The sequence below is a fragment of the Oryx dammah genome, unplaced genomic scaffold, assembly GCF_014754425.2.
Source record: "Oryx dammah isolate SB20612 unplaced genomic scaffold, SCBI_Odam_1.1 HiC_scaffold_2, whole genome shotgun sequence".
Lineage (NCBI taxonomy): Eukaryota > Metazoa > Chordata > Mammalia > Artiodactyla > Bovidae > Oryx > Oryx dammah.
The window spans coordinates 24,398,057-24,410,508 of NW_024070186.1; the positions used below are offsets into that span (position 1 = coordinate 24,398,057).

General features: G+C 40.1%; 1 protein-coding gene across 2 annotated transcripts in view; it reads right to left on the bottom strand.

Annotated features, from left to right (window-relative positions):
- Positions 1-3,794: 3,794 nt before the first annotated feature.
- The window catches only part of STAG1 (stromal antigen 1), a 460,953-nt gene continuing 452,295 nt past the window's right edge, over positions 3,795-12,452 (bottom strand). Inside the window, exons 30-34 of one of the 2 annotated variants that reach the window (XM_040233144.1) lie at positions 10,427-10,601; positions 8,422-8,532; positions 7,768-7,882; positions 5,870-5,950; positions 3,795-5,782 (exon numbers count right to left, since the gene is read on the bottom strand). In XM_040233144.1, the coding sequence (XP_040089078.1) occupies positions 5,759-5,782; positions 5,870-5,950; positions 7,768-7,882; positions 8,422-8,532; positions 10,427-10,601 (506 nt within the window). In that variant the 3' untranslated portion in view covers positions 3,795-5,758. The remainder of the gene's footprint in view (positions 5,783-5,869; positions 5,951-7,767; positions 7,883-8,421; positions 8,533-10,426; positions 10,602-12,452) is intronic. The other variant, XM_040233153.1, reaches the window with a different exon arrangement.

Below are 12,452 nucleotides of genomic sequence, written 5' to 3' on the forward strand. Positions count from 1 at the left end.
GGAGTTTTCTCCTCTTCAAAAAAATTTTTTAGTGTCAATTTAGACATGTAAATTATTTTTTCATTTTTAAACAGTTTTCCTGAAATAGTTTATTTTTCTTACTATGTTCAGTTGTGTCTGACTGGGACCCCATGGACTGTCCTGCTAGGCTCCTTTGTCCATGGAATTCTTCAGGCAAGAATTCTGGAGTGGGTTGCCATTCTCCCAGTCCAGGGATCGAACCTGGGTGTCCTGCAATTGCAGGCAGACTTTTTACTGTCTGAGCCACTAGGGAAGCCTTTTCTTACTATGCTATCTATCACCCTATCAAATTTTCAAACACACATTATGCCAGTTTGTTACATTTTTCTCCCTGTCCCGCACCTTCACCCCAGGGTTTCTTTCTTTCTTTCTTTCTTTCTTTTTTGAATTTATGTATGATTTTTGGCTGGGCTGGGTCTTTTTTGTTGTGTGGGCTTTTCTTTAGTTGTGGCAGGTTGGGGCTACTCTGTGGTTGTCCTGCTCAGGCTTCTCGTTGCGGGGCACAGGCTCTAGGGCATATGGTTTCCCAGGAGTTGTGGCGGGTGGGCTCAGGAGTTGCAGCTCCCAGGCTCAGGAGCACAGGCTCCGTAGTTGTGGTGCTCGGGCTTAGTTACGCTGAGGCATGTGGGATCTACCGGACCAGGGATCAAACCCGTATCTCTTGCACTGGCAGGAGGATTCTTCACCAGTGAGCCACCAGGGAAGGCCCAGCCTGGGCTTTCTTGAGATTGAGAATCATATATTCATAGCTGAAATCTGTGCTTGGTATATAATTTCATAAATGCTTGTTTTTAGTGAATGAATATATTCCATCATGGGTTCTTTAAAGATTTAATTTACACATTTTGATGTTCAGAATTTCCTGATATGGCCAGAGGGGTGCTCTTTCAAGCTGGTTTCTTAGTCCTTTTGGTATGTTACAGTAATTTTTTGTGCCCTTGCTTATTGACACAGGATAATATATTAGGTTCATCATGTTTTTCTTAGAGCCGTGGTTTCTTTTAGTAGATGAAATTGGAATGCAAACACGGATCCTAGATTTTCACATTGATACTGGGTTGTCATTGCTTCTAGGTATTTTCAGCAGACTAAGAAATATTTATCCCGGTATATGTGTGTATATATGTATATGGGGAACATATATACATGAAAATATATATATTATGTATATTTTTGAAAATTTGAGTTCATACTGAAGCTTTTAATTCTAATCTAACGTATAAGTTATTTGCCTTTTATTCCATAATTAGGTCTTCTCCTACACTGATGAAATGGGCTCTTATTCAGTATATACTTGACCCTTGAACAATGTGGGGGTTAGGAGGGCCTGCCCTCCTGATGTCGAGAAGCCATGTAAAATATAGTTAGCTCTCCCTATATGCAGATCCAATCTGTGGTTCCACATCCCGGATTCAATCAACTGAGCACCGTGTAGTACTGTAGTAGTTACTGTTGAAAAATCTGTATAAGTGGACTTGCTCAGTTGAAACCTGTGTTGTTTAAGGGTATTTTACTCACTTGCTTAATCCTACAGTAAACACCAATTTCAGAGATACTAGAGCTTTATCAACATCAAACCTTCTAAAGTTCAAGACTTTTTTGTAATTGTTTCTAAACAGAGGGTACATGCTTGTTTGGATTAGTAACTTGGGTGGTTATCATTTTTAAAGAATCAGTCCTTTATGTTTGTAGACCACTTTATAGAGTTTTTCCCCCCACCCTTGTTGATTTTATTTTTCTAAGTATGTAAACTATTAAGTTATACCAGCAATGGTGATTTTAAGTGATTCCAACATGAAGATTAAAGCATGGGTGTGCTTCTCTGAGGTGAGAATTCTGAATCCTCCAATCCCTGATGACTTTCTGTTCCACACTCTTAGCTCCAAAGGTCTGTAAGCCCTGCTTGATTTTATCATTTTAAGCTCAACTTAACCCACATGTGACTACCATCCGTTCTTCCCATTTCTGCCAGTCACCCCACCATTCTGGATAGATAGGTTTATGCCCCTAGTTATGTTTCTTGAGCATCTTCCCTCTGTTGGAGAATAGGAATCTCCCACTCTAGTTGGGTTCCGAGTTCTTTTACAACAGTCTTCCCCCACCTCTTGCCCATCTCTGTGGCCTCCTGCTAAGCCAGAAATCCATGTCCAGATATTGTTGCATTTCTAGCACTTCTAATGGATAGCACCCTGCTCTCCAGTCTGCAGCCCACAGGTATGTTCCTGTCCTGCCTCTAGTGAGTTTTGAGAATACTGTCTTGCTTCAAGTAGCTCCAATCTGCTCATGCAGTTCATCTCAACTTGTATTGAAATGATTCTGCTCATAACATGTATTTTTTAAAGCAGCTTATGGTGCATTCCTCACTCTCCTTTCCTTTTTAGACCTGAAACATAGTTTTGTCTTCCAAGCTAGATAAGTTCCTAGTGGGTAGAGATGTTTGGCCAAGGGTCCTTTGTACTTCTCTTTGGCACCAGCAGTAAGATTAAGCCATGGGAGCTGGGAAAGGAGTGGTGGCATATTCCGGGGTTTTTAGAGGCCTCCTGGCTAAGGAAGAATCATATAGGTTGGCTAGTGTGTGGCTCAATAGCTTGAAGTTGCCTGGCCAACCCAGTTTCTGGGGTCTGCCAATCTAGGATTTGGCCCATTTGAAAACCAAGCTGGTGGTGAAGGAGACACGAGGCTGTAAGATCTTGGCAGCTTTGTCCAGTAGACCAGCCTCTGTGGGTTACAGAGTGGCACTGAATTCTCATGGGCTGGTGTTTAGTCACGCCTTTCCCAACTGTGGTCTTGTTTTAGAGGAAAATGATGAATCTTGTCACCAGATTTACTTAGTATTTAGTAGGTAGGTACTTCCCATGTCCCTACTGTCTTTGTGATAATTTGTGTCCTTGGGAGTAGAAAGCTATCCTTGTTCTCTGCAGAGCAGGGCACTTAGGAGGGCAGGGATGGAACCTTACCTGAGTTTGGTCTGCTATGAAGAACCTGAACAGGCACTAAGCCTTTGCTTCCCAGGAAGATCCTGCTCGTTTGATTGATTCTTTTCTGAGAGCAGGGCCAACAGTCACAGCCAGGGTAGAATCACACCTGGGTAAAGCCCTGGTCTAATCTCATAAGCACAAACCTTCAAGATGAGCTGCTAGAACCCCAACTTAATCACCTTCCATCCTTGCCTGCCCCAGAGTCCCCGCTGCCCATTTATTCCCTGCGTTCCTGCTGCTTCTCATGGACATCTCAGGCCATCTAATGACCACAGCCCAGAGAACACAGTGGGGCCCGTAAAGTGTAGGACATGATTTTGTGCAGTGACATCTGGCAGCAGTGTCAAGAGAAACCTTCACTTTGGCAGCCACATAGAACACAAGTGGTCTTTAAAGGGCATGGTCGTGCATAAGTGCTGGGTCTGCATCTCAGGCGGGGGAAGGTCCCAGGCTTCAGACCATTTGATAATCCATGAATGCCTCCCCCAACACTCAGCCCACAAGAGACTTCCTCTTGAATGCTCACTTGGTCTAACCAGTCTTTCCCTCTCTCCAAGGAAATCCAATGGATGAAAGCAAACTGATGAGCTAGTCCTAAAATTCTACTTGCTTAAAAAAGTAAAGCCTCACTGATACAGTGATTTGCTGTTGTTTTAACAAATTATCCTAAAGAGCAAATTCTCAGTTCTTGGTTAAAATAAAAAAAAGGAAAGCTTCATCATTCTGTTGAACAGGATGAGAAATCACCTCTTTCAAGCTTTACCTAATAGGAACAATAGGATGACTACCACAAGCCTGATTTTGAATAGTTTATTAAAGGAAAGGTGAAGCATCAATTTCAAATTGTACAAAAGGAAAAAAACCTCATATTGCAAATGTACAATTTACAGAATTACTAGCAAAACCAATCAAGGAGACACTGAAAATACAAAAATTCGATTGACTTCAAACTAAACTGGAAACCCATTGGAGTAGATACTAAGCCTTTTCTGTCGTGTGGTTGTCTACGATTCTAAGTCGGCACTGGTTTTTCCACATGAAACTGTCCAGCAAAGGACCAATCTGTGCAGGTGCCAGGGCTGGTGTGGTGGACAGTCCAGTCATCCCTGCCCCATCACGTCCAGTGAAATCCATATTTCTGGAAGAAAGCGATACCCCAGCCCCCCTAAATGGAGCCCAGGAATTGCTAAATTAGCAGATAAAACATTTTTGGTGACCAAGTTTTTTTCAGAACTGTACAAATGTTGAGAAGTTTGTTTACTAAAAGGATGAATAAAATAACCCATTTTGCTTTCCCACATAGTCACTGGGTGCACAGATTTTTTAAAAAACGCTTTTTTTTTTTTTTTTTTTTGGTAAAAAGGGAAAGCAGAGCCTCATCATTCTGTTGCAGCTACTTTAAAAACCAGCCGGGAAACAGCTGTGGTGGATTGGTTTGCAAATTCTGAGGCTTACTTTTAAAATCAGAAAGGAAGAAACTAAGTGGGCTTTTTAAAATAACAGTAGCAGCAAGTCATAAAAGTCTAAGCAGAATGTAACTCTAAACCATCGAAGGCTGTCCTGAAGATTCATAATTTCTTTCCCCCAAAGAATTATCCTTAATATGCACATTTAACACTGAAATGTAGCTGTATTTCAAGGTAAGCTTAAGAACTTCACCCTCTAAGCACAGACTTCTATGCAGCACATACTTCTATAATTGGTAAACTTAATTCACAAAATTAGTGCAGAAGGGTATTAAGTGCATGGGAAGTAGACACGGTTATGTTACACTTAAAATTACGTTTGAATGGCAAAGGAGTTCATGATTATCTTTTTAAGAAAATGGAAGTCCATGTAACTTGAATTTGGCAGGGCATGAAATAAGTGGTAAAAACAGCAAACTGATAACTTGAGAACCATTTTTGTTTTACTGAGAATACTTTATTTGCTGGTAGAAGTTGCTAAAAATGCACAGAACAAATACCAATAGAAAATGTACTGTATTTGAATCTCCCTATTCTATATAAAATGAACGGTGTACAGCATCTGTTGGAAAAATGGCTGCGTGGACATTTCTTATTTTATGCCCCCTTATAAATAAAAATAAACCTTTTTATTCAAGAGTATATAAAATCTGGGAATTCATATCCATGTCCACAGAGGGTGTGTGGTTTTTGGCAGAGATGCACTGTCAGAATTTCATCATAGCTTGTCAATATTCTGCTCCTCCATTATCCCGTATTCCACATGGTCAACCAAATCCAGTGAGCTCCAAAAACACTCTTCGGCAATTAGGGTGAGCTGCTTACTCATAGGTTTAATAAAAATGGTTAGCTTTTAAAACATAAAAAGGCAAAATGTTAAAACGGTTCTTAAATTGTACAACAGGAAAATAAAGTTAAAAATATTTTTTTTTACTCAATGCTGAGTTTTCATAAAACAGGTGTATTACAGTGTTTATCTTGACAGCTGTTTTAAAAATTTAAAATTTCTTCCTCCCTCCAGAAAAACACACACATCTGTACTGGGATAAGTCCAATAATAGGACACAAACGATTTTTCAGGTCAGTCTTTCTGAGGTGACATTCACCAACATTCCCTTGGGTAATTTACATGCGCCTCTTCTGTCACTGCAAAAAGAGACTGACCTTAATCATTTGATTAAAAAACAAATCAGATCACATCAAAAGTGTTTTTTTCCCCATACAAGCTATCACAGTATATAGGCCTCTAGCTCTAAATAATAGAGTTCCAGATTTGTAAATTTTCTTCAGACTTCAGAACATAGGCATTCCAAATCCCTAGAAAAAATAAAACACAATTATTAACTTCATGCATAAACAAGACCCAGAAAACACAAGAAAGAACAGTAATAATTTAACATTTACTGAATCGTCTTCTATGATAGCTGCAGAATCAAAGAAATCTGGCCTCAACTCAGCTCTCTCTCGCCGATTTCTTGACGGGGGCTGGAAAGAGAAACCGATACTTAATTTTTTCCTGAGATACACTAAGACAAACTGTGATAATCAGCTAATATTTCTATGGTATCATTAATATAAATAACTTAAGTATCACTTTGAAAGGAAAAGAGTCAGACTTATAGGAGCATACATTAAAGAAAAATCTAACTTTGGCTTTTATCACTTATTTTTTTTTTTTAAAGGCTTTCAAATTACAATGAATGTATAAAAGCATATAATTTGGGGGCCTATAAACAAAGAACACACCTTTCAATCATGGAATAATTATAAGATTGATCAAACAGTAGGTGACAAAACTTCACTAAATTCCCTACCCCAAGTAGGTAGATGGAGAGCTACTGATGGGTGGGTTGAAGGAGGTTATAGACCGGATATGTCTCATTTACATTTCTTACCAAACTTTTTCATTATGTAAAATTCAAAACACATAAAGCATACTGCTATGAGCTAAATTATGCCCCAAATTAATATATTTAAGTGCTAACCCTTAGACCACAGAATTTGACTGTATTTGGAGATGATAGGGTGTTTAAAAAAAGAGGTGAATGAGGTAACAGGAGGTCATGTGAACGTGAAATTGCTCAGTCGTGTCTGACTCTTTGGAACACCGTGGACTGTAGCCCGCCAGTCTCCTCTGTCCATGGGGATTCTCCAGGCAAGAATACTGGAGTGGGTTGCCATTTGCTTCTCCAGGGATCTTCCCGACCCAGGAATCGAAGCCGGGTCTCCCACACTGCCGGCAGACTCTTTACCCTCTGTGCCACAACCTGCAGCCCACCAGGTGTCTCTGCCCATGGGATTTTCCAGGCAAAGTTACTGGAGTGGTTTGCCATTTCCTTTTCCAGGGGATTGTCCTGACCAAGGGATTGAACCCTGGTCTCCTGCACTGCAGGCAGATTCTTTACCAACTGAGCTACCAGGGAAGCCCAGAGATCATATGGGTGGGTTCTAATTCAATGTGATCTATGTTCTTATAAAAAGAGGAGACACACACAGAGGAAACATCATGTGAAGACAAAGGGAGAAGATGGCCATCTACAAGTCAAGGAGAGAGGTCTCAGAATGAAATCAATGTTGCTGACACCTTGGTCTCAGACGTCTAACCTCCAGAACTGTGAGAAAATAAATTTGTTAAACCACCCAGTCAGTGGTGTATTTGTATGGCAGTCTAGCAAATTAATACACAGAGGAAGCAGTATGATGAACCCCTGTGCACCTATCACCCAGCTTCAACTACTTTCAAACATTTGGCCAATCTTGTTTCATTCAATCGCCTGTTTTTTTTTTTTTTCATGTCATTTCACTTCTGACAACTTTAGTGTGTCTCTTAACAGATCTCATTTTAAAAGAACACAACCACCATGTATTTCTGACAAAGTTAATCATTTCTTAGTATACCTACACTAAGTCCATATTCAGATTTCCTTATTTTAAAGCTGTTTCTCTTTACTGAACAGATAAGGTCCATATTCTGCAATTGGTTGCTATGTTGGAGCACAGTGTATATAGTCAGACTCCGGTTTAAAGTACGAAAGGCAGATGCACATGCTGCACTGAGAGACAGATCTAGGGAAGCTCTTTTTCATGAATGTAATAAGGAGCCAGTTCCTATTATTGCCAGAATTAAAAATCTGACTTGCTTTGAAAGCAGGTTTGAAAAACACAAGCTCATCCAAATGTCACACCCACTGTTGGTCAATGTTACCTCTTGTCCCTCACAGGGTTCTTAAAACAAGAGCATCATCTTACACCAACGTTTTCACATATTTTAACAGAAAAAAAAAAGTATTGAATTTCCTTACCAGGTCAATAACCATGGTGTCTTCAAATTCTTCATTCATATCTTCTAACTGGCTCCGGGATGACATCATCACATCTTCAAAGATGGGCTCAGCATCTTCCTCCATGAGACCCCGACTGATATGAAAAGATACAGTCAGAAAGTTGTTCAGACTCATAGAACCTGGAATCCTGACTCTTATATTGGGTTTGCGAACCAGTTAAAGCACCTTCCAACTGCAGCCAACAGACGGCACAAATTATGCTACTGAACTTAGGCAATTCAGGATCATTCATTTGATTCACTCAAGATTTCATCTCAGTTCATCAGCAGGAAGTTAAATGCAATAACCATATTACTAGCTAACTATGTACACAAATTCCCACAGAACTCTAAGTGATTGGTACCATTATTATCCCAAATTTACAAATGAGGAATTGGAGGCACAGAGGTTTTAGAGCTTACCCCAGACCACACAGCTGACAAAGGACAGCACTAGGATTTAAATGCTGAATGCATTAAGAGCCCATGCCCTCCATTCCTATTCTACACTGCATAGCATATTTGAATTATGATTTTAACTCCTAAGACTAAACATCAGAGAAACCAAAGTCATTACACAAAATGACCATCATCACAGTCGTCATGTTCTCATGACACTTGATGGAACACTTACACGGCATGCCTTACTCCAGTTCTCACTTTCATGTAGTTCATTCCTGTTCTGTCCTTCCGATTTAAGTCTTCTAATTTCGGCTGGCCTAACCAAGAGATCTGCATCTGAGGACTAAGAGAGGGTAGTATTATTCATTTTGTGGCAGCAGAGGGGGGGTTTAAGTAATCAGTCCCATGCTAAGAAGGCATAGTTGGTTGGTCTAATCCCATGTAAGGGGAGTTAGCCGGATTTATTCCAGGGTCAAGGTTGAGATAATTATCAAAGGACCTGTCTTGGCAGAAATGGTAGTAAGCTGGAGACCCTAAGTCCCCAAGAGCTGTGGCAGCTAGTTGTTAGGTGTGAAGGCAATCAGAATATGTCATCCCCAAATATGCCTCTATGAGACAGAAATTATTTTGAGTTGAAGGCAATTAAGAAGCAGCAAAACACACACAAAAAAGTTCCCCTTTTCATCCTAAAAGGGTAGGAAACAAATTATCCTTTTACTGGAGACAGACTCTGATGAGCCCAGAGATGGCAGCAGAGGAACCTGCAAACAAACCTTGCTAAACAAATGCTCTTTCTTCCTGGTTAAGGAAGACAAGGACTACCTAGCCCTGGTGCCACCCCTAGTCCAAACTCATGTGTCTTGTCATTTCTTCACAAATGTATTGTTTGTCTAAAAGGCTTAAAAGCTTTCTACTCTGGTTACTTCTTCAGATCTTCCTTCTCTTATGAAGGCTCCCCTGTATGTGTAAAAATTTAATAACATTTGTATACTTTTCTCCTATTAATCTGTCTTTGTCAGTTTAATTTTTAGACCCAGACAGGGGCTCTAAGAGGGCTGAGGAAACCTTTTTCCTCCCCTATTAGGTACTTAAATTATCAGCTTAATTCCCCAAATCCCTACTGAACAAGAACGCTTCTTAGATTCCTGTATCCAGCTGCTACCCTACTTACAAGTGTTCCTAGCTGGACACTCAGTTCCCTAAGGGACAGGAACGATGCTGGCTTGGTGGCTCAGAGCTCTCCAGAGTCGAACAAGGAAGGGTAGACCACATTTTTTCTTAGCCCTTCTGAGGAAGTTTGGAGTCAGATACATACTGGGCCAAATCTTCACCTACACTCTGTTCTTCCTGAAACATGGACACTTGGATACATATGCTTCCTGAGAGTTTTATAGGATGCAAACTTGGATGGGATGACTCTCTGGTAGCTAAAATCTGCCACATGAAGTTCTCTCAAAGCAGCTGTCTTTGTATCATGTGAGGCTACCACCTTGATTCAACCTATAAAACTATAGCACGAAAAAGATGACAGACCACTGCCAGGAGGGCCTGACATGGTATAAAGTCAGGAAAGCAAGGTGAGCTACTCAAATAAGACTTCCCATTGCCCAAGGAAGTGAAGTAGGAATGTTGGTCATAAGGCAAACTCCCCTCTAAGACTGCTCAGTTATGCAGGAGCTGACAATAATCATCCTTTCAGCTTGGAAGATGGCACATCTTCAGAGAAAGGATTCCTTATGAAAACCCAAGATCTGAATACTTCAAACATTTCTAACCTTTCTCTTTTCAACCTGTTAAGTTTGTTGAGTTTGAGTGAGAATTCTTTTATCCATCAGGATAACTCACAGAATTATTCTAAATGAATAGAAACACAAGTGAGGAGCTTAGAGACTTTCAAATTTGAATGGAAAAATAACAAAGAAAAACTTAAGGTTTTCATAGCAAGTCATGCCATCACCCTGACTTTTCTGTGATTTGCAGAGCCATGGTACCAGAAAACACTTTAATCTCTGGTGTGGGAAAAGGTAAGAGCTTGATTCTCTTTTACAGAATGAGCAACTCTTCTCAGAATTTATCACCACTTTAGAAGATACTATATATCTTCTAATATACGTTATTTAATCTCTTGGTGGTTTTGTTTTCTCATGAATTGAGAAAAGAATATGCTCGGATGAAATAATTCTTCTTACTTTAACAGTTGAAGGTTTATGCCACAAAAACCATTTTTTACTACTCACTTGTGTAAAAAGTCGGGCTCGGAGCCATGCTCAGACTCAGGCTCCTGAATCTGCTCTCCCATGGGCCGGCTGTTCTCCCGCAGGACAGTGGAAGTGAGCTGTGGCGCGGGCAGGGGGCCAGGAGTCTGAATCATGGTGTCAGTCCTGTTCAGCCACGTATTATCCAGGCTTTCATCTGTAAAGTTCCAGTCAGAGTCACAGAATGTCATGGGTGGAACGAACTCTGGTAGGAGTTACCGCATGCATTCAAAGAGCATGGCCCTGGAGTGGACTGCCTAGGTGTGAATTCCAGTTACACCACTCACTTGTGTGACTTTGTATAAGCTATTAAATTTCCAAAATTCAACCTCCTCATATACAAAATGGAATATCAGTAACTGCCCTCCCTATTGTTAAGGATTAAATGAGGTGATGTATATAATCAGCAAATAAATGTTAGCTATCCTACATTATCATCTCTTCTAAGTCCCTCCACCTCCAGAGAGAGGAAGAATGTAGCCAGCCAGAGACCCCTCTACCTTCCTTTGCTCAAGCAATAAAGGGCCTATTTGCTGGGTCTTACAGGGGCCCCAGGCAGTAGCACTGAGAGTCTGGCTTCACTGAGAAATCAGCAAATCCTGTTACACAATTAGGCTCTGGTCACCAGACAAGTACCTCTGCCAAGTTATACTTCTAGGGTTGGATCGAGGGTCTGCTTTCACACCTTTAACTTCAACCTCTTTAGGGAAGTCTTCCCTGGGCACCCTGCTTGGCCCCCACTTACCATTCTTTTTTAGCTTCTAGAGGAAACAGAATCATTCTTGCTCACTTAGGGCTTAATTTTATATACTGTCCTGGCAGTGATCTGTAATGTGCATTTGCTATCTCTGTAATCAGATTTAAGTTTCTTCAAGAGACCAGGAACTATTTTTTCCTTCTAAGGATCATTCATAAAGGTTTGAACAGATTAAATCACTGTTTATAGTATCATTTGCATATTTAAATTCTGATAAAATACTATGTAATCATAAAGTTCTACCTATAAAATTCTAAATTACAGTTGATCCTTAAACAATATAGTTTGAACTGTTGGGTTCATTTAAACATGGATTTAAAAAAATAAATATGTATTCTAGTGCTATATGCTTCACAGTTGGCTGAATCCACAGATGCAGAACCATGTATATGGCCTGTAAAATTAGATATGGATTTTCAACTACGTAGGTGGTTGTTCCCTGTCACCCCATTGGTTCAAAGTCAACTGCATTTTCTTGTGTCAGAAGAATTTTAATCACAAGATATATTACGAAGTTTTCCTTCCCCATTAAGTCACAGAGACAATGTGCACGCAAGACTTCTCTTTAGCCATCAAGCATTCTATTGCCCTCAGGTTTTCTAAAATTTTGTCAGATGCACGTATGTTTTAGATAAGCTTTTTTGTTCCTGGAAATATCTATCTACTATCTGGTTAAGGTCATTCCACTGATCTGAAGCTCACTACCAACTCTCTTCTAAGTTAGCCAAGATTACATCTTTTATTCATATCACTTTAATTCAACATTTAATTCAAAACTGTTATTCTCTGCTGCATTTAAAATTTGATGACCATAGGAATGGTTTCATTTAGGTTTTTTAATTTGGTAAACCATCTTTCAGCTTTCTACTATAGGTCATCTCCAAAAACATCTTCCGGGCTCCATTAAGAGATTGGTCACTCCCTGTATGTTTCCAGAGAACCTTTTTGGTCCATCAGAGCACTCACCATGCTGAACTGAAACCGCCTGCTTCTGTCTCCCTTTCTGTCGTATGAACTCTTTTTTAATACCAAATCCCCAGCAGCTATCACAGTTCTTAGGATGGTGCTTGGTAAAAACTTATTGAGTAAAAGAATAACTTCAGGAAGAATTTATTCTTCTAGAAGAGATCCTCCTAACCCCTCAAGATTCCTCAATGAAAACACTTCTTGCAAAACTCTCTCATCTTCATCCCAAACTGATAAAACCCTGTTGCTTAAGGGTTCTGGACACCTAACCTACCTCAATCACTT